Below are 22211 nucleotides of genomic sequence, written 5' to 3'. Positions count from 1 at the left end.
ACCAGGTCAGAGTTGTTAAAAATGGGTTGTAACGATTCAAAATATGCTTCCATCTATGCCAACAAAGTGATGCAGCACGAATAGTTAAAGTAAAAGAAGCTCATATTTAAATCATTGCAAAATGTTTTCTAATTTGGCTTGCCTGACCTGAAGTTTCACTACAGTAGGGAAGAGAACAGCACAACTACAGAGGCTGCAACCTTCACAACAATGACTTATAGAAACAGAATCTTAAATCCCCATGTCTGCTTGTTATGTCAACCTAACCAACAGCTGGGCACTTTGTTTTACTTTCTGTGTTCTTGCACTGTGGTTTTATCTGTTTACTGGCAAAGTTTCCTGCTTCAGAGGTGCTGTTTATGTAAGGCTGTACGGCGGCATACTAATTACAGTGTGCAGAGGACGGGCATTATGATGACAGCCCTGGGAAGCAAATCTGTCTGCACGGTAAGAAAGGAGGCTCTGCTTGGAAGCTATCTGCAGAATGGTTGGCAGCTGCTTATACTGAGCTCTCCTGAGTCACCACATAAAACTGTCGATCTGGGATAAAAACACCAATGTCACACACACCCGTCACCCTTGTACTAATATCTAGTCTTGCTCATCTTCAGAAATTTACATAGAACCATGCATCCTGAGGAAACAATTTAAATTTGAATCATTTGGTGTCAACATTATGTGACAATGCAGGGTTCAACACCTGACATTATCCAACGGTCAGCAAAATATGCAAATTACATTTGACCACAGAGACAACTAAGAAGCATACTTTGACCAAGAAAAATGTTTTAAAAAAAGCACCTCATTTTAGGGTCTGCCTGTGGCAGGACTAATTTATTCTACAGTTAATTCCGTATCAGACCACATCAGTAAAGTTTAAAAACAGGCCACTCTTTGTGCTACAGCCATTACTGCTCACCTGACAACAATCACATCTTTGACTTCAGGGCCTGTTAGCCATTACCTATCTTGTGTCTGTGTTAACCAATTACATAATATTCCTAGATTGAGCCAGTTTGAGAAAGGAGAGGGCCATCATTTCTATAGGCTTATGCCACAAGAGGTTGCAGAAGTTGCATCAAATGGCAAACAGTTTAAAAAAAAAAAAAAAAAAAAAAAAAAAAGGGGAAATGGCCTGTATCTGTGTTGAATAAAAGAGACACTATTAAAAGCTCATTTAATATCAATTGTAATAGAGACTATGTCACCATTTGACAAAAGCCATAACCCTTTCGCCAACTGTGCTTGTCAAAACAGTGCTGTTATATAACCAGAGTGTACACTTAGCCAAGGTTGAAACAGTGGGAGAAAAAACTACTCTGTCCAAAACAAACGAAACTAAAGACACACTTAAAAATGTCCTGTATATTTAATGTTCACCATCTTACATAAACTTAAATAAGAATACTTCCCACGATGCACAAAGTATTAATGAAGGTGAGTCAAACTGTGTGGTAGCAAGATTAATTTTGTTCTTTTATCAAATATAGAAAACCAGTCAGAAAAGGCCTTGCATTTACATACTTCATTCTTATCCACTATTTATTTCTGTGAGGTGTGATCACAGAAAGAGATAAAATAAACAATAAAACAATAAAATTTGCCTGTTACTCATTCAACATGACATCCGAGTGAAGCTGATATTTTTCAGATGTTACCTCAAAGTCCTTTTATGACCAATTAGAGAACAAAATCACAACTCTTTAAAAGTGACCTGAATTTTGCGTGGAATATTGCTAGTTATTATAGCTGGGTATCCAGCTAAAAAGAAACAGATTTCTACAGTTTTCAGGTGTAGTCCACAGTTACATAATTGTGTAAAGAAAGGATCTTTTTTGTTTTTTTCTTTTTTAAATATTCACAGCGTAGTCTAGCATGGATCACTCAGAGTTTGACTACTGTTTGAATGTCCTGAAGGGTCTGGCCAAATGATCTGAACTATGATGTCTTGCAGGGCAGAGTACAACTGACTCACCGTTGGCTCCACTTGCAGCTTTGGCTTCTCTGCAACTTTGTCTACTTTTAATTAAAATGAAGTTAAATATTTTGAAACACTGGACCACAAATGGTCATACACAAATGTGTCCTTGCCACAAAAAATTTGTGTGTGCATCTTCTTCTTACCCGTACAGTATTCCTTGCCCCCATGCTGGGGCACAGTTATCTGTCTGTATGTGACCGGTTTCACCTCCAGAATATTCTCATCATGGCGATAGGACTGGGTCTTCTGCTCAGCCTGTGTATTGTGATGTTGTAACTTGTTGCTGTTGCTACTGGCCCCATCAATCTGGGAAAAAACAGCAGCCTTGTCGAACAGAGCCAGGTTTCCCTCAAAATCAAAGTCAGTGTCCAGATTCTCATCAGTCGTATCACCAAAGCATTCATCATTCTTTGATCTCTGCCCTCCAGCCCCTCCATTCCTCACATTGCTTCTCCTGGGTGTGGACTGTGTCGTCCCTCTGCTGTTTGATGAACCTGGAGACAATGGAAAACACAAACTGAGGATTGCTCACATAAAACAGGATTTGGTGTTGGACAATGCTGGCAAAGATTTAATCAGAACATTATCAGGGGTAGGTGCACAAATGGGACCTCATGATCCCTGAGGAAAAGAGTATATGTGCCATTGCAAACGATTCAAAACTTGTTATGGATTTAAATACCCAAGCATGCAAACATTTGAAAAAAAGAAAGATTACACTCAATCATCAGAGGTGGTCTGTATGAAGTTAATAGTATATCATGTTAGCATTCTGAGCAGATCCTTTACTCTTACTCAAGGAGGAAAAACAATAGAGTTACGCCACTACATTTAAATAAATTAAATAAAGTAGCAATGCTTGTCTTTTTCCATACATTTATATACTAGCCATTAAGATGTTCATAGTTTGCTGATGCTAGGCCTGCTGGCATAGTAATATTCCACTACAGCCACACGCCCTCATTACTCTGTTCATAGCTGAATAATGGTTAAGGCGAAAACAGGAGGATCAGATGATACAAAGCAAAGTGTGCCGACTGCTTACGTTCTGTCTTATTGTAAAGAGCCAAAAAATATAATACAGTCTGTTACCGAGTTTGTAAAAAGAAAACTTATTCTAGACTTTTAGTTGGAGTAGAGCAGGGGTTCACATTGATGTGAACCTGGGGCACTTGCAAAGTGCTCTGAGATTACTTATGTTTTCAACTGGTAACAATAAAAAACTGAACTGAAATGAAAATGTTGACCGTCTCTACTATATTTGGCAGTAATGTGGTCCTGGCATGTGTCACATGTTAGATCCAGTTGTGAATTTTCAAGACAAGCTGACAAAAGGAGTGTGTTCATTTAGGTTCATTTTTGTAAGCTAAGCCTGAGCATGTGTCAAATGATGCCAGTCTTTTACACACATAAAATGACACAGCAATGTGTTTTGTTTTGGTTTTTTATTAAAAAAAAAAAAAAAAGAAAAAAAAAAGTTGGTCACCATTTCTTAGCTTTGTTGAAACCCCCCCCCACCAAAAAAACCCCAAATAGATATATGCATAAAAATAGATTTAAAAGTATTCTTAATTTATAAAAAAAAACAAAACAAAAAAAAACACCTAGTGTACCTCAAATTGAACAAAATATTACAATAAAAATCTGGGAATTATAGTGTAATTAATCTCTACTATGGTGTCATTTAGAATCTAAAGAACAAATTAATCATATAGAACTTCCCGTCTGAATCCCCAGGATTAAACCCCATCAGCTGCAGGTTCGGAGCGGGGAGCCAAAGGCTCTGCTCTAAGCTGGCACACGCCTTTTTTTCCTTGAAACACAGATTATTTTAAATATATATATTTAATCTGTCAGACCCCACTTATATCCTAATCATCTCTAAATGAAGCTAGGAGCTGTCATACTATATTGAAAGCCATTGTGTTATAAACCGTGTAATCCATACACAAGTTCCTGCACTCAGCAGTTTCAAATTCGGACTGGGAGGTTGCAGCCCTTTTATCTTGGATAGCTGTTACTGCAGACTCTTATCGTCTCACGGATAGTTACGATAGCTCAATGAGAACAAAACACTGCTAACACTTAAAAGGTCCAATGGCTGAATGAGCGGTGCTTGATAAAGTTTATGTACATGTAAGCACCAAAAAAGAAAAAGAAAAGAAAAGAAAACAAAAAACAAAACAAAATGAACCAAGGGGGAAAAAAAAAAAAAAAAAGCAAACTGGAAAAACCTGGCCTTCAACCCCAACTATCTAGAGCTCTCTCACGCTAACAAGGAGACACACTCACACGCTACTGTCAGTGTGACAGCTAAGGTACTCTGGCTTCTCTCACGCTATATGCTGGAAAGCATATTGTCATCGTACACTTTGCTTGACACAAATTTGCCAGCAAAACTAATTTGACACCGCTGTAGCTCTATTCAGCAGTGAATTGGTGCCCAAACATGCAATTACTTTTTACATCACAATTTTTTTTTTTTTTAAAGAAACTCATATATATATATAAAAGCTAGCGTCTTATTAGAGCAAGCCAACAATGTCATTATTTACAAGGAAGTGTTTTGTCATGCTATGAATCAAAAATCTGAATGAACTTGGCAAAGCTCCAAGTTAAACAGGCTAATGAATAACAAGTAGACAGACAGTGAACCTTACTGATTTGAGTTTAGACAAACTTCCCACAACAGATACAACTACAGAGGCCTGGAATGTTCTTAACTGAAATGTGAGTTTAGGTAAGAACACAGTGTTCAAACTGTGAAAGCGTTTCATAAAACAATACATTTTATTATTTTTAGAGATCTTTGTGGTTTTCATTAAATTGGTCCTTGCACTACTCAATATCTGGTTTCATCAGTTATCATCAGTGATTAGAAGAAAAACAAACAAAAAAAACCCCCAAACAATCCCTACGACGTAAATGTGACTAAAATAAATAAATAAAACAAAAAAATAAAAAACAAAACAACCACATTAAACAGACACCAGTAAATACATTTGAAAATGCAAAGCTTAGAAGTGCCATGAAAACTTGTTGGTGAGGAGCAAAATCAAAATCAATCAAAAATGGAAGAGCTGCTGATGATTGTGGTGAAGCACATGCACACTGATAATCAAAAGGCAAAGTCAAATAAAATGACCTACTTACATACTTACAATAGACTCTCGAAGTCTATTATAACGGCAGCATTTTCCGATTAAAGGAAGTGTGTGAGGTTACTTAAAGAACAAGGATGTTCGTGATGGCATGGAAAACACAATAGGAAGGCAACAATGGTGGTACGCAGGGCAGTACAAGTGTTTGATTAGATTTGCAACTAAAAATAAATGGTTGCAGATTTTAATATGCATTAAGGAGCACGTAGGCATTTGAGTCTCACACAGTGGGCAGCAAAGAGGCAGTAAAAACATTTCGTATTTGGCTTTTGGATTTATTTATTTATTATTTATTTTTTAACTATGATTTCACTCCATATAAGCAGCTCCTCCAAAAGACAAGTTGAATGAGATCTGTTTGGGGTTAATGAAATCAACTGTTCTTCTATACCCCTATGTATCCTCCTCTATATTCCCTTTGTGCTCTCCAAGAGAGATCATTAACAGATATTAAAAAAAATAAATAAAAAAAATTCCTAGAATCTGTGATCTTATGTGAGCAACAGCCCACCCTGCCTTCCCGTCTTTGTGACTGGGGGCTTTTTGGGAGCATGGCATTGCGTGTGAAAGGACCAGCCCAGCCCAAGCCACTCAGCACGTTGGCCCTGTGCAATTTGGGCATTAGCTCCCTGGCCTCCAGCCTGAAAGCAAGAGATTAAAATAAAAACTCAAAGGTAAACATTGCTTCCACAATTGATATCGCTTTGGCTTTCCAAGCACACTGGGACAACATGGCTTCCTGTCGGGGAGGGGGTGTCGGTTTCCTGTGCTGGCCAGAAGCAAGTCAGGGAAATGAGATTGGGGGGGGAGAAAGAGTGAGAGAGAGAGCAGGGCACTAAGCACAAAAGCCTGGCTTTGCATAACCTTCTCTTTAGGAGCAGACACCAAGAGGGAGGGGTAATGTTTATTGATTTTAGTCACACACGTATTGTAAAGAGGAACTTTGGTACAAGTGTTTAGCACGCTATGGGAATCATAGTGGGGAGTTTTAGCGAGGCACTGTTTGGTCCCAGGCTCAGGTTTCTGAAGAGAAGGCAGCAACACGCACACAGGAACTGACAATGGATTAGCAATTTATGACTTATGACTTGAATCTATGACTTATTCATTTAATGAAACATGGAAAAGACCAGTTTTCTATTGTTCACGTTTCTATTTCGATGTTCAGGACGTAGTGTTTAATCACACTGGAGAACACTGGCAATTTTTTTTGACCCCTGACTCTTCCATTGTTTGGTGATCCTGAGTGTAAAACTGAACAGACTTTAAATGACTCCAGCAGAGGCCACAGAGCTGTCCAAGCAGATTTCCTCCTTATTTGCTGCTGACTAGAGGAAATACTGTTTTAACTTTTATCTAATCAGGAAGGTTGAGTAACACATTCTGATTTTTACAGCAATGTGCACAACTTGGGACAGGAAAATCTAAATATGTGCTTCAGTGTCAACATGCATCAGAGTTTGCATGTAAAAAAAGGTTACGACTGACAATAATAATACCCCAAGATCTTGGTTTTATATTTAAAATGTCGATATGAGTTTAAAAACAAAAAACAAAAAAAACAAAAAAAACCTCTAAAATACAAAACAGAACTTTATCATTAAAGTTACAATAACAGCAACAAATTAATCAATAAGATGGATGAGCTCACGTCGCTAACCTGGTCACAGAGGGAGTACCGGCAATGTAGCATCATGATGCTAACGGAGTCGTGGCTAACACCGCTAACTCCGGACACAAGCGTGACACTACCGGGATTTCAGATGCTGCGAGCGGACAGGACGAGAGAGAGCGGTAAGAGGAAAGGAGGGGGACTGGCAGTTTTTGTGAACGACAGATGGTGTAACCCTGGGCACATCACTGTGAAAGAACAACTCTGCAGCAGAGACATTGAGCTGTTAGCCGTTAGCATGCGTCCGTACTATCTGCCCCGGGAGTTCTCGCATGTTATCGCGATAACAGCGTATGTCCCCCCCTCGGCCAACGCGGATGCAGCCTGTGACACTCTCCACTCAGTGGTCAGCAGACTGCAAACACAATCTCCGAGAGCCCTTCTCATAATATCAGGGGACTTCAATCATGCCTCTTTGGACTCCACACTGCCCACCTTCACCCAGTATGTGACCTGCTCAACCAGAGACAATAAAACACTGGACTTACTGTATGCCAATGCTGAAGAGGCATACAGTTCATCACCTCTCCCTCCACTGGGCAAATCTGACCACAACCTGGTGCACCTTGTCCCTGTGTATGAGCCCTTAGTGCGCAGGGTGCCACCAGCCACCCGCACAGTGCAGAGATGGTCAGAGGAGAGCGAGGAGGCTCTTAAGGACTGTTTTGAGTCGACTGTGTGGGAGGTGATCTGTGACGACCATGGAGAGGACATCGACAGCCTTACTACATGCATTACTGACTATATTAATTTCTGTGTGGATAACACCGTACCTACCAGGACTGTACGGTGTTTCTCCAACAACAAACCTTGGATTACCCCAGAAATTAAAGCTGTCCTCAAGCAGAAGAGGAGGGCCTTCAAATCCAAAGACAAAGAGGAGTTGAAAAGGGTGCAGAGAGAGTTGAGGGGACTGATAAGGAATGGGAAGGACAGCTACAGGCAGAAGATGGAGAACCAGCTTCAGCAAAACAACGTTGGTGAAGTCTGGAGAGGCCTCAGAACCATCTCAGGCCACAAACAGCAGAACTCTCTGCCTGGGAGGGATGTGAGGTGGGCAAATGAACTGAATCATTTCTTCAACAGATTTGATTCAACCATGAGACAGTCTACAACATCGGCTGCAGACTCACCCACCCCCACTGCTGCTGTTCCACCTCTGACACCTCAGACACTTCACACCTCCTCTATTCACCCTGCTCACTCCTCCCCACCCCCAACAACAGCATCCAATACACACTCAACACAAGGCTCCAGCCTGTCTCTCTCAACCACCCAGGTTAGGAGGGAACTGAGGAGGATTAATGGCAAGAAGGCAGCGGGTCCAGATGGCATCAGCTCGAGGGTCGTCAGGTCCTGCGCGGACCAACTGTGTGGGGTGATGGAGCACCTCTTCAACCTGAGCCTGAGGTTGGGAAGAGTCCCACAGCTCTGGAAAACCTCCTGTGTTGTACCAGTGCCAAAGACTTCACGCCCCAAGGACCTCAACAGCTACAGGCCGGTGGCTCTGACATCCCACCTGATGAAGACCCTGGAGCGGTTGGTCCTGGCTCAGCTTCGGCGCCTAACAAGCTCATCACTGGACCCACTTCAGTTTGCCTACCAGCCTGGCATTGGAGCGGATGATGCCGTCATTCACCTCCTACATCGTTCCCTCGCTCACCTGGAGACCGCTGGAAGCACTGTGAGAATCATGTTCTTTGATTTCTCCAGTGCCTTCAACACTATTCTTCCCTCGGTTCTGAAGGACAAGCTGGAGAACTCTGGAGTGGACCATCACCTCACTACCTGGATTTTGGACTACCTCACCGACCGACCACAGTATGTGAGGACTCAGGGCTGTGTGTCGGACAGGGTCGTCTGCAGTACGGGGGCCCCACAGGGAACGGTTCTGGCTCCGTTCCTCTTCACCATCTACACTGCAGACTTCTCCCACAATTCCACCCAGTGCTTCCTGCAGAAGTTCTCTGATGACTCTGCAATAGTCGGCCTCATCACTGATGGGGACGACAAGGAGTACAGAGGACTGACTCAAGACTTTGTGGACTGGTGCCAGCTGAACTACCTCCAGATCAACGCCAGTAAAACCAAGGAGCTGGTGGTAGACTTCCGCAGGCACAAGCATTCTCCACTGCAACCACTGAACATCCAAGGTATGGACATTGAGGCTGTGGACAGCTACAGGTACCTTGGTGTTCATCTGAACAACAGACTGGACTGGACTCATAACTCAGACGCCCTCTACAGGAAAGGGCAGAGCAGGTTGTACCTGCTGCGGAGACTCAGGTCGTTTGGGGTGGAGGGCCCACTCCTGAAGACCTTCTATGACTCTGTGGTGGCTTCTGCTATCTTTTATGGTGTGGTCTGCTGGGGTGGCAGCATCTCTGCTGGGGACAGGAAGAGACTGAACAGGGTGATCCGAAGGGCCAGCTCTGTTCTAGGATGCCCTCTGGACCCAGTGGAGGTGGTGAGTGACAGGAGAATGGCGGCTAAGCTGTCATCCCTGTTGGACAACGTCTCCCACCCCATGCAGCAGACTGTGACAGCACTGAGCAGCTCCTTCAGTGGGAGACTGCGGCACCCACGGTGTGGGACGGAGAGATTTCGCAGGTCTTTCCTCCCCACTGCTGTCAGACTCCACAACAAAGACTTTAACTGAACAAACACACACATCCACACATGTGCAATAACACTAAGTGCAATAATCCTTTCTGGCATCGTTGTATTTTTACTCAGTTGTATATAGCATTCGTATTCTATTTTTATCTTATTGTATATTTTTATTCTATTTTATTCTACTGTATATAGTATATTATTTTATTCTATTCTGTACAGCTGTGTACTGTATTTATTCTTATTGTATTCTAATTTTTGCGTCATAACTTTTGCACTGTCCACTTCCTGCTGTGACAAAACAAATTTCCCACGTGTGGGACTAATAAAGGTTATCTTATCTTATCTTATCAGTTAGTTCTGAAACTAACATCTGCCAAAGAGATGCATTGATCACAAACTGACCATCATACCAAATGAGATACCTGTATATTCCTCTATAGCAAAATCTACTGTGCAAGATAAACAAACAATTTAACAATATGCAACATAAAGATGGTAGAATCCATCTTTAATAGGGTTAGTCTACTAGGGTTAGTCTACTTTATCACCAGCTTCTTTTGACAAGAGATGCCCTTGGTAGCCTGAAATCATAATAAAACCTTATTTAATCCTGTCAAGGACAAGGCTAGTGCATTCACTATTCTGATAGTGGGGATCTCATTGGAGCGTCACTTACCGTATTTTTCGGACCATAGGGCGCACTGGATTATAAGGCGCATTAAGCGAAACAAAACAGTCAGATAAGTCAAACTAGAGATGGCACGATACGACTTTTTTTATGTCCGATAACGATATCTTAAATTTGGATATTGGCTGATACCGATATGAATCCGATATAGTGTGTTTTTTAATCAATAAAACTGTTTTTTTAATATCTTGCTGCATTTTGTATAAGTTCATACTCAAGTTTAAAAAACAACAACAAAAAAACAAACAAACACTAAAGCTATTCTGTTATACCTGTATGCAAAACATACACTGCACCCAAAATATTTCATAGTTCAGCAATACTGATCAATCTAACAAACTTAAACCCACTCCATCCTCCCTATTCTGGTATTTTAAGCAACCACCTCATGCTCGTGATGCTTAATCGACATTTTACATCAGATTAAAACTTTGGGTGTAAAATTCAGATAATTATTTATTAAAAGCTAGACATTTTAAATGAGAATAAGAAAGAAAAGTATGTCTTTGTGCCCCCTTTTTCTGTTAATGCCCTATCGCCCCCCTGGCTAAACTTTGCTAGATCCGCCCCTGCACAGTTACCACCTGTCAGCTAAGTAGAAAAAGATCCTGGTGTAGAAAGTAATATTAAATAAATTCTAACAACAGATTATCAAGCTTAAACGTGCTGCTGTTGTTCAGCCGCTGGTTTCCTCTTTCTGGCGCAAAGTGGGCGATAAACAAGCGAGACGGACTCGCGACAGAAAAGCTGATCAGCTGATTATTGATCAGTTTCATATTGAAGTAGCAGCAGGAGAGGGAGGGAGAGAGAAGAGGCAGTCGCTCCATATATCGGTTGTTAAGGTAAACGCAGGGATGCTTTACTAACATTCAGAGATGAACTTACACACTTGCTTTACTTCTCTCTGGGATAACTTTCTCGGAGATGAAATGCCGGTTTGGTAGCGAGGCTACAAATACTCAACCAGACCACTGACAGGTCTTGCACGCCACAGCCGCTCTATCACCTGATGCATACTGCTCCGACGTGCTACGGTTATGAGCAAGTTACGCCATGTCTCAAGTTTTGTGAGGTGCTTTTTTGATATTTAATGGATCGGATTACATTTTTTATTTCTCTCCGATATCCGATCCATTAATTTAGGTCAGTATCAGACCGATACGTAATATCGGGAACCCTCATGTTAACTTTTATCGAGTGGAAAAAAGTTAGCGTTCATCCTCCAGCTTCACTGTTTATGTTATGCTTACATAGCTGTGTCGCTAGCGATCACGTAGCACATCATTATATACCAGCTGGTCCAACTTCAGTCACCATACAAAAGGTAACTGCTGTTTAGTTTTCTGTCTTCGTTTATGTTGGAAGTGATAGCAGAGCTGCACATTTTAATTTTTTCAGCAATCTTTCAGTCAGAACATGTTATATCATGTTTAGGTAGAAACTAGCAAAGCTAACTTCCTTTTAACTTCTAACTGTTAAATTTAACAAATTCTGTTTTAATGGATGCCGTGAGGTATAGGGACTTGTAAGATGTTGCTTTAGTTATGGTGACTGAAATGATAGTATTTTATTAGTTTGTTACTTAAGACTAATAAGCAGGTATCAGCATCTGTATATTGCACCTGTAGAGTTGATAGGGCTTGCCAGTGTTAGCTGGAAACTAATATGGTTCCTTCTTGCTCAAAAACAAAAAATATCAAGAATAGCCATTAAATTAAGTGGATGGGTGAGTAATATCACAGTGGTTATGTTAATCTTTTGCATGCAGTCTAAGGGCACATATCAACCCACAGCATAGGGCTGGGCGATATAACGAGTTTTTTAAAAATATCGATATATTTTTATACGAGATATAAGATGTGACAATATCCTTTATATCGATATATACGTTATAATTATAGTTGTGGAGCCACAAGTTTGCCTCTCTTTCGTCCACTTTTGTCTCTACGCAACGTTACTCCGCCTCGCCTCTCCTTCACTGAACACAACTCCCCCTCCTCCCCCATAGCTTCACCTGCAGGCAGCGACAAGATGAACACGGCAAATCTCCGTTAACGAGTTACTGCGCATCGCTCCGTGCGTGGGGCTGGACGGCGTCAACGTGCTAACGAGCTAACCACGCTAACGCCATGCAGCCCACAGGGGCTGCACAGCCTAAAATCCTTTCATTTTCTCAAAAGTTGACAGCGCGCCTTATGTATGAATTCTGGTTGTGCTTGATGACCGCGAACCGATTTTATTTGGAACACAGCGCTCAGCAATCTGTCAAAAAATGTTTTAGTACAACTTTGGTAAGCTACGGAGCTGCACCGCTTGATGGATTGTCGGAGCATTACGGCTACCGAGGAGCCTCGCGGATTGAGACGCACTGTGGTTCAACGTAATATTACCGCATTGTGTGTGTATAAGGACCATAAATGGCACCTGAAGCGGATTTCAAACTCCAGGCTGTCGGTCACGCAGTAGAAGTTGGGAACAGAGCAGCTGTGAAATCTTTGTTATTATGCTCAGCGTCTGTTAGTTTACATTTTGACTGCACAATTGTGAGCTTTTTGTTATGGACAAAAACAACAGTTTTCTTTTATTTATGGAGCATTATTATTTAATAAGTGCTCATAATTTATTTTTGAGTAGTTTTTTTCATGTACATCTGTGCTGTATGTTAATAAAAGTGCCTGTGTGACATCTGGGACACAGCTTTGACTAAGAACTCTCTTTTTGTTCTTACTTTATGGTTTTAAAAAAATATCGAGATATATATCTTATATCGCCATCCAGCTAAAAAAATATCGAGATATGAATTTTGGGTCATATCGCCCAGCCCTACCACAGCACACTGAAAACATGCGAGTTTCTTTGCTCAGCACAACAGTCACTCCCTACCTGTCCAACTCTCGAGCTTACCCGAAACAAAGCTCAAGTTCACGCATCACCATTTTGACAATGTGAAATCCAGGAGATTGTCTTTGATGTGTATAGAGTGTGCATTCCAAGCGTGACAGTTTGGCTGGGAGTGGTGTAACGCTGCACTACTTCAAACAAACCAACTAATTTCAAGTCTTTTTTCAAATCAGTCAAGGCACCTTGCAATTGCATCTCATAATAGCTGTATGCTTTTTTAAAAAATTCAATTATCATCCATTCACTTCCACTTATCCTTTTACAGGGTCGCGATGGGGCTGGACCTTATCCCAGCTGTCTTAGGGTGAGAGGTCACCAGTCTGTCGCAGAACTAACATATAGACACAGACAACCATTCGCACTCACATTCACATCTATTTGCAATTTTAGAGTATCCAATTAACCTATCCCCACCAACTGCATGTCTTTGGACTGTGGGAGGAAGCTGGAGTATCCAGAGAGAACCTACGCAAACACCGGGAGAACATGCAAATTCCACACAGAAAGACCCCAGCCTGATGGTGGAATTGAACTCAGGACCTTCAACAGTGCTAATCACCATGCTGACATTCACTTCCACTTATCCTTATATTACTCAGTTCAAAATTCTGACGCGTCCTCCTTTACATTGAGCTGATCATACACTGGGTGATTTTTTCAGTCGCGTTTGAGCTCCTACTCAAACTGTACGACTGAATTGCAGGGGTTAGAAGTTCGTAGCTCACGATATATGTTCTCACACTATATGGCCCGATCCGAGGGGCGACCAGGATTTCAAACAGGTTTGATTTTCTTGTGACCACACGATTGCTGACTGGGAGCTGGCTGTGAGGTGCTAATTGCTTCTTGTTATCTCTTGTATGCTAAGGCGAAAATCGGGCCGATCCCCAAAAGGGTCGCACGAGTGAAAAATCGTCTTAAAATGTGCGCAAAAATAGATAAATAAATAAAAAAATAAAAATTTTAAAAAAAATCGCACAGTGTATGCCCAGCTTTACATTACATCCAGCAATTTTATGCTAGTTTCTTGTTTCTATCAGATAAACATTTCCAAATCACTGGAAATCTGTGATTGATTGTTTGGTGAAAGCAAAGTGTGTATATCAAACTAGTGTTAGGTCAGGGTGGCATACAAAACTAGTCGTGATAACCAAAATCTTTGAGCTCCCTTCCAGTATCAAAGACAAATTGATACTGGAATACTTTTTAGTTTCAAAAATTGATTTTTTGAAACTAAAAAGATGAATAAATAAAAGAGATAAATAGCAGTACAAGTAAAAACACAATACAAGTTAAAAACAGTAAGAATTTAAAAACTAAAAGCCATTGTATCAGGCTATTAATCATTTTATAGTTTAGATTTTATGTAACCAAAAATGATTTGCACTTCCTTTTTGTTATTTGGTGAAGAACATTTCGATTGTACAAACACAAACTCTGATGTTGAGTGACACTGCACTTTTGCCCATCTTCAGTGAGGCAACTTTCAGGCAATTAAAAGTGTGATTGGGAAATATGTGAAATTGCTGATTGTCAACAATTTCACATATTGCCCAATCCTATATTGTCAGTGAACAATATCAATTTCATTTTCTACTTAACAGAAGAGAACTCTATGGCCATTGCTGTGGTAAATTCCTGTTACGTATTTCATCACTCTCAACATTATTGCTGCACTCTGCAACAATAGCCCTCTGTGATTTGACAACTAGGAAACAAAGCTTCACAGTAAGCAATAAGCTGAAGTCTTAAAAACACAGGGATTTCCCCATTTTATAAAGATGTCAAACTGTCTCATTGTTCTGGAACAACTGTAAAATAATATGCCACCATTCTCGTATGATAATGCCTAACCACATGCTTTCCAAGCTGTGTTCAGTTGCTGTAGTTTGATTAGCACATCCTTTGTTGAGTCTAAAGGTCACTCGGTTATCTGTCATATCAGTGGTCAAGATGTTATATGAACGGATGCTTACAAGTACAGCATTTGTCTCATGTCATAGCAAAAAGGTTTCTGACATGTTTAAAAACATAAATTTGGCCTTTTCATTGGTACAAAACAGATTTTTTTCTTCCCTACAAGTCCAAAAAAAACAATACTTAAAAATGAAAAAAATGAATTTAGTAATTTTCACCATACATTTGAATTTTGTTATTACTTTCCAAACATTAGACTTTGCATCAAATAATAGGAATATAATTAGATAAGTAGAACATAGAACAAATTATTAAAGTGCTGCATTTTTGCCAAAGTCTAAGTTTGTGTGCACCTGCTTGAGTCTTACCCAAGAAGGGTATGGAAGGAAAAACAAAACAAAACACTAGCTTATTTTTGTTAACATGAACAGAGGTGAATTACACAAGTGACTATAAGGTACTGACCTTTAGTGTTAAAGTGCTTTATTCCTATATTAACTACCAATTAAATAAACAGCTAGATGATGAAATGTCAATTCTTTCAGGTCATGACCTACCTTTACGGGGGTTGCTGCTCAAACCAGAGCTGTTGCTTATTGCAAGAGAGTGATTTGTTTTGTTAGTCTGGCCATGGCGTCCTGTTGATATGTAGCTGGGTTCTGTTGCAGTGTCTTTCCCAGCGCTGGTCTTGTTGACTTTGTTCTGGATATCCAGAAACTTCAAGTCCTTGATATCCATAGCACTAAAAGGGACAAAAAAACAAAAACAAAACTAACATTACTTGGAATCCAAATGGTACTACGTTAATAATGAAATAGCCATTCGTTACATTGCTGGGAAATAATTTTCAATCCAAAACCAGAAAAAGTGATATTAACGGAGTTCTTGACTGGTTCTAAAATTTTAAATTAATATATTTTGCCTAATTTTAAAGCTATTCATTCAACAAGCACTTACAGTCAATTCGTTTGTCATTCATAGAAAAATATGGAGTTTGGGATGACTATGTTTAAAATTTTCAATGAATACATGGTGATGCCAAACTTAATAAAAACTAAGTAATACTGGTACAGTTATGGAAAAAAATAAGTATATACCATTATTGACGTCATGACATTTGGATAAACAAAGACTTGATTTTCTCTCATACTGGGCCTATTATTACATCTTTTTGACTTTAGAAGCCACTATAAAACTCATTATCACAATACTGCTTGTTGAAACTGATGCTGTCAAACAATTTATGTCCACTGTTACGGTGGAAAAAAAGAACGCATTTCTGATTCGTCTAACCAGAAGTCAAAACAGGCCTTCACCTCTGGGTTTACTGGCAAGCAGTAGCTTGTGCTGATGTTTTCTGTGGTGAGCATGGATTCCTTGAATTTGAAAAATTTTCAGTCAACTCAAACTTCAGTTCACTGCAAAGAGTTCAATAATCATTCTTTACTTTTAATTGCTAAAACATGATCAAAGTTCAACATAACATGGGGATCTGTTGAATTATTAAGCAAGGTAGTACACTTGTTTAGTTTTGTATTAATTTCCAGATGCTTTTTATTTCAGCAAAATAAAAATGTGACATGTCAGTAGCACGCACTGAGGATTTTATACAAACACACACTTTTTTCAAAGTTGTACTCATGCACTAAAGGGGAAGCTGAAGGGTCTTTAAAAACACACACACACACACACACACACACACACACACACCAAGGAGAATTACAAAACCTGGTCAAAGTTCTGAGCTCCCTGGTGTATTCTATGCATTACCTGAATGTGACCTCAGGAACAGGACACTTGACTCCATTGTGATAAGGATGTTTCAGGGAGATTGTTTGGCTGACTCGATCAACAGATGAAACCTCACCCTGATAAACTCCCAACGTTGCTCCACAGTCTATGGACACAACACTACCCACCCAGTCTGTGGCCATTCTCTTTACAATGATCCTGTTTTAAAAACAACAACGGAAAAAGGGCTTTAGTGAGATAAGTGTTAGATAAATGTTTAACAGGCTAATTCAGTGTAACGAGTACATACGGTTTGCAGACTAATTTATTAAAAGTTGGCTAACTTGGGCCATTGTAGGCATGACCAGCAATTAGCCATCTGGCGTACAACTTGTTTTTTTTGACCAGAGACCTTATAAGAAAAAGACTTTACACTAAGAGTCCTGAACGCTGAGTATAAACTTTGCGTTAGTAAAAGCGGCCGTGGAAGCTAAAAATCACAAGATAAAACTAGATTTTAATTAGCTTAACTAACCAGCACCTGTGTGGTTGTGGTGGGCGTATTACAAATCAGACGTTTCACAAGTAGGTGTAAATATTAGCAACCTACCGTTTTAGCAGGAAAGCCTTCGTTTGTCATGTTGTAATACTTAGTTATTTATTTAAAAATGACCAAAGCTGTTGCTGACATTCTTGTGAGGACAATATTTAAACAAAATTACGCAAATCTCAACATTTCGCCGTATACCAAGGAAGCTATGATAGCTAGCTCGGTAGCTAACATTAGCTTGTCTTCTGTCCCCTCTTTTTTCTTTCTTTGTTTTAATAAAAGCAGATTGCAGCAATTTTGAATTTGGTTTCTGTCGCCGTTGAGCTAAGAGCCTAAATCTACTGAATCTACAGTGGGTAGATTTACCTTAGCGAAAAGCTGTGGTGAAATGTCAAAGCAAGACAGAGCCCAGGCTGTTGTTTTTTTTTTTGTGAGCGCTGTGTTCCGGGATACTACGTCACTTCCTTTATGTCCCACGTTGCTTTGTTTGTGTCTGTCTCCACTCATGTGACGATCAATACTCACACATAATCTCACCATGTACACGATTCTTCTACAAAACTAATTATATTGTGATTATTTATGTGTTATTTGTTTCTTTATTCATTTATTGGCGGTCTTTTTTCCCCCAAGTCAAGATGAACGAGAACAACTAATTAAAATACATTTTTATTTGTGTATCAAGGTTTCATGCCCTTACATTTTGTACATTACCAACTGAAATATAAAAGTGTATTACATATATTCCAAAATCAATTGATCGCAATGCTGTCTTGATAAGTCATATAATTGCACAGCAAATATAAATGTTATGATCTTAAAAACAAAATAAACAAACAAACAAAAACAACATTATGAAATACAAAAGTCTTGGTGTTCACTCAAAATCACATTTTGGGATACAGATATAGCTTCAGTGTGTCTTACATCCACAGCATAATGGAATGCAAATAATTAGCTTACATGTGTAAATGTTATCACAAGGTAAAATATGTTCACTTCAGAGTCCCGTAGAAAAGGTTTGGTTGCAGCATACTAAACTATCCACCCAGTAAGACATATGCTTTGTCCCAAAGTTCAGTTGTTTTGTTTTCATTTCTGAATGGGAGCAGTTTATATTGCTGCTAACAACACAGCAAGAGAAACAAACTAACTCCTTAAACTTCACTGAGAAGCAGCAGCCATTTGCAGAAGTATCTCTTAGCGAACCAAAAACAGAACAAGAGACACGGACCTAGACATCACTTGTGCAATAAGCAAACTCTGCTTATTTGCTTTAATGCTATTAGCTCTATAAGCCAAATTTGATATCCATTGTCTTACATTCTAACTTTGATCCTTACAGCTTCAGCTTATATCACCTACTAAGTTACAAATTGTACATTACAAGGAACCTCACTGCTCATTCTTAACTCGCATTGTGGCTCTCAGATGGTAGCGTTTGTGCTTCATTGTTAGACCATACTCTGGGGTCAGGTCTAGCTGGTCTCCAGGTAAAGCTTGAAAGTTTAGTTTTTGAATGAGGATAGCCAAGAAGAGGAAGACTTCATTTCGTGCAATGACCTCGCCAATGCAGCGTCGCTTTCCCAAGCCAAAAGTCATCACCTTCTCTCCCTCTACCTTGTTGACCTCAGTGCCATCAGCATTCAGGAAACGTTCTGGCTTGAAGGAAAATGGATCTTCCCACAGCTCCCTGAAAGGTTCAGAAAAAAGAGGAATAAAAAATATTGCGCTAACAGGCTTGAAAGCTTACAAATCTCTAGGCAGATTTGGGGAAGGAAATAAAGACTACTATTGTCTTTCTTTACAACTATCCATAAAATGGCCTGGTGAAAGACATGTTACTGTATTTCTCTAGTATAGGGTAGCTTTGAATATGAGTCAGTTTGCATCATTCGTTTTGGCAAAGTAAAAATGTAGCAAAGGAAACCTACGGGTCATGGTTGATCTGCCACTGATTGATGAAGACACAGGTGTCTTTGGGGATGAAGAAGCCATTCAGTGATGTGTCTTTTGTGGTGCTAAAAAACAACAAAGTGTTAATTCATTGCATAATGACAGGTTTTCACGTTTATTTTTATGACTGTAAAAGCCTTGTTTTGTGTCCATCTTTTTGGTCTTCTGTGATACTTAGCAGGTCATTTAACACCTATATCCTTTTACTTTCTTATTACAAAATGAATGAATCTCACCAGTGCGGGATTGTGAAGGGCAGGTATGAAGAATGGCGAAAGAGTTCCAGGATGTAGGCTTCAAGAAGGGGCAAGTTGTTCCGATCAGAAAAAACAGGCATACGATCGAGACCTACTTTTTCCTCTGAAAATGAAAAGAGATGATAAAATATTAGCGTACGAGAAGATGAGGATTGACATTGTACCTTCTGACTCTGTCAGTGATTACCAAATTACAGTTAATCATTCTGCTTTGAGAGCAACAAGATGTATCGATGCACTTTCTTATCATTTAGTTGTTCTTTTATCAAAAATCTATCATGTAAGAGAAATACAATATGTCCCCAAAAAAACTATACGTACTAATTTCTTCAAAAAGCCTGTTCTGGATCTCAGGGTAAGCCACAAAGTACATCAGTGACCATGACAGAGCAGTGGAGATGGTGTCAAAACCTAGGAGAGACACAAAAGTTCGGTCAGAATATTTTTTTCTCCGAAGTTATGTTCCTTTATGATTATATCATTTAACACAAAGGAAATAATTCTCCTACCAGCTCCAAATAGATCATTGACGATTCCAACAATCTTCTCATCTGACATCTGGACATTTGCATTCTCGTCCAGCTTTCTGTCCTCGCAGTGATCTATGAGGGAGTCTGTGATGTCACGGATGTTGTCCTAAAAGTGGATTTAAGGACCATCTAAATTAATGTCTGTAATTTCTGCAAAGTACAATGAGCTAAATAATATTGTATAGTGTGAGGCGTACCTTGTCAAAGGTGGCATAGTGCTCGGTGACAAGCTTTTGAACGAACTTGCTGAAGCGAGCATTGAGGCTCACAAATTTTTTCATTTTTGTGCTGGGCAGGTACTGAAGAAGGGGGATGAAGTCCGCTGGGTTGCCACTGCCCACAACCTTGACAAAATCATCACTGAGGTTCACTAAGCTAAGCAGCTCATCATCATGGTGGTCATAGCGCCGGCCAAAGCACATGCCACAGATGACATTGGCAACAGAGACGACGACATAGCGGAAGGGGTCAAAGCTGCCTTTGGTCTTCATGACAGTGTTGAGCTCTTTGATCAGATACTCAGTCTCTTTGCTGATATGTTCCTCCAGGGCACATGAGTACTCTGGGGTTGTGCTATCTAAGTTGGAAAAAGAACGCAGGGCACTGTAGGCCAGCTTTCTGCGGGCACGCCAAATGCCAGCTTGGTCTGTACTGAAAGACAGACTCTTGCCATCATTGATGTAGCGAAAGCTGTACAGGTCAGGTCTGCCTGAAAACTCGTCCCCTTGTTTGATGAGAGCCTGTCGAACTGTTTTATTACCACTTAAAACGACCACAGGACGCATGCCAATCTGGATCTGGAAGACGTCACCGTAGCGTTTGCTCATAGAAGTGAGACTCAGGTAGGGTCTATTTCCCAGCTCTAACACATTCCCAATGATAGGGAAGGGTTTTGGGCCAGGGAGTTGCTGAAGCCCCTCGGGAATCTTGTTTTGTGCATTCTTAATAATCAGGTAGACCAGACACGCTGTTGTCACAGCCACCAAAACATGTGATACTGACAGTGCTCCAATGAATGGCAGTATCATTAGTGCCATGATGACGTTTTTCTGGCTTCAACCTGTAAATTAAATTGCAGGTGCATTAGAGCAGTGTAGACAATGGGAGAGAGAGAAATAAGTGTTACGCAACATGTAGAAAACATTCACTATAAAGTTTGAAGTAACTGAGAACTGACGTGTATTTGCATGTATCTATTTGGCTTTTTATTTTTAAAAGCACACCAGCACTTATTACAGGTAGTCTATGCAAAGTAGTGGCCTATGTGTATAGGTATAAATTAATTACTACAGTCTATGATTCAGGTGAAAATACTAAGTAATGCATCAAAGTTATTCTAGCAGAAATAATCTCCATTTTGCACTTCTCTTTTCTTCCAGCTAATAAGTCAGTCAGCCTATAAATCAGTCTGCTGCATTCTTGCCATTTTGTATATGCATGTTTTAAGCTTACCTTTGATGAACTGATGCAGGAGAAACGGCACTCTGATTCCTGGAGTAGTTTTTCCAAAGTGCATGTAAAATGTTTGGAAGAGTTGTTGTGAGGTCACACTCTTGATGTCCCTAAAATCGGCAATGGACTCCTGCTTTATACTGTGCTCGACAGCTTGATTGGCTACTGTTTGTGACGTACCCTGCCCCCTCTCCCTCCCTTTTTTGTCATGAATGAACTTAGTACAGAAAAAACGGTGCGTGCCTGCCTGCCTGCGCGCGCGCGCGCGCGTGTGTTCTGGAAAAAAAATACATAAGAAATGCAAAGAGGAGTCATCATGTCTTTATCATTTATATGAGTTTATATTTTTTGTTTAGGGCCACATATGGCACAATCATTTTTTATAACTTCCACAACTGTAGAACGGTTTTTAATCTGTGATTACATTGCCTTGTGCCAACTTTCTTCGGACTGATTTAGCTTGTTTTTCGAGTGTCACAGTCTGAGCGGTAAAAAATACTGTTCTTATTCTCATTGCCAATGATTGCAGGCTGTTGCATCTCCGTGATTCTTGCCCAAGCACTCGGTGATGTCTCAGCAATTCCTTCGACCAACTTATAACCCGCTGTAACTTGTATCGATAATTTAGGGCAGCTTGTTACTAGCGTGATGTGAAATTGGTTTTACTGGGCAAGAATGGACAGCGCAATGAGTCGAAAATCACCTACATCATTGCAGCCCAGTTTTGCATGAAAAATGTATCCCCTAAAGATGATAACTTATTGAACTACAGAAGGACCTCGTCATGCTTAAAACATTT

At 40.1% G+C, this 22211-nt stretch overlaps 2 protein-coding genes across 2 annotated transcripts in view; both read right to left on the bottom strand.

Annotated features, from left to right (window-relative positions):
• LOC146639366 (enhancer of mRNA-decapping protein 3-like) overlaps nt 1–17641 on the bottom strand; it is a 29373-nt gene extending 11732 nt beyond the window's left edge. Inside the window, exons 1-4 of the mRNA XM_085352079.1 lie at nt 17584–17641; nt 16707–16886; nt 15494–15678; nt 2125–2475 (exon numbers count right to left, since the gene is read on the bottom strand). Of these exons, the coding sequence (XP_085208205.1) occupies nt 2125–2475; nt 15494–15678; nt 16707–16870 (700 nt within the window). The 5' untranslated portion in view covers nt 16871–16886; nt 17584–17641. The remainder of the gene's footprint in view (nt 1–2124; nt 2476–15493; nt 15679–16706; nt 16887–17583) is intronic.
• A 266-nt stretch (nt 17642–17907) lies between these two features.
• cyp1a (cytochrome P450, family 1, subfamily A) lies at nt 17908–21508 on the bottom strand. The gene is made up of 7 exons (XM_085362016.1): nt 21413–21508; nt 20158–21020; nt 19940–20066; nt 19752–19841; nt 19410–19533; nt 19152–19238; nt 17908–18910 (listed from the first exon to the last, which is right to left on the bottom strand). The coding sequence occupies exons 2-7, from the start codon at nt 20995–20997 to the stop codon at nt 18613–18615; spliced, it is 1566 nt and encodes a 521-aa protein (XP_085218142.1). The 5' UTR covers nt 20998–21020; nt 21413–21508; the 3' UTR covers nt 17908–18612.
• Between the last annotated feature and the right edge of the window lie 703 nt (nt 21509–22211).

This window comes from Diplotaxodon limnothrissa, linkage group LG1 (genome assembly GCF_057381915.1).
Source record: "Diplotaxodon limnothrissa isolate DT_005_m linkage group LG1, D_limnothrissa_male_GT1.1, whole genome shotgun sequence".
NCBI lineage: Eukaryota > Metazoa > Chordata > Actinopteri > Cichliformes > Cichlidae > Diplotaxodon > Diplotaxodon limnothrissa.
This window is presented reverse-complemented; position numbering and strand designations above follow the sequence as displayed.

Bases quoted from the DNA above. Each gene is read 5' to 3' on its own strand.
- cyp1a (XM_085362016.1), bottom strand. From the start codon at position 20,997: ATGGCACTAATGATACTGCCATTCATTGGAGCACTGTCAGTATCACAT. The intron at 20,067-20,157 runs GTACGCCTCACA...ATCCACTTTTAG, and splicing joins ACTATGCCACCTTTGACAAG to GACAACATCCGTGACATCAC. The intron at 19,842-19,939 runs GTAGGAGAATTA...TGTCTCTCCTAG, and splicing joins CAATGATCTATTTGGAGCTG to GTTTTGACACCATCTCCACT.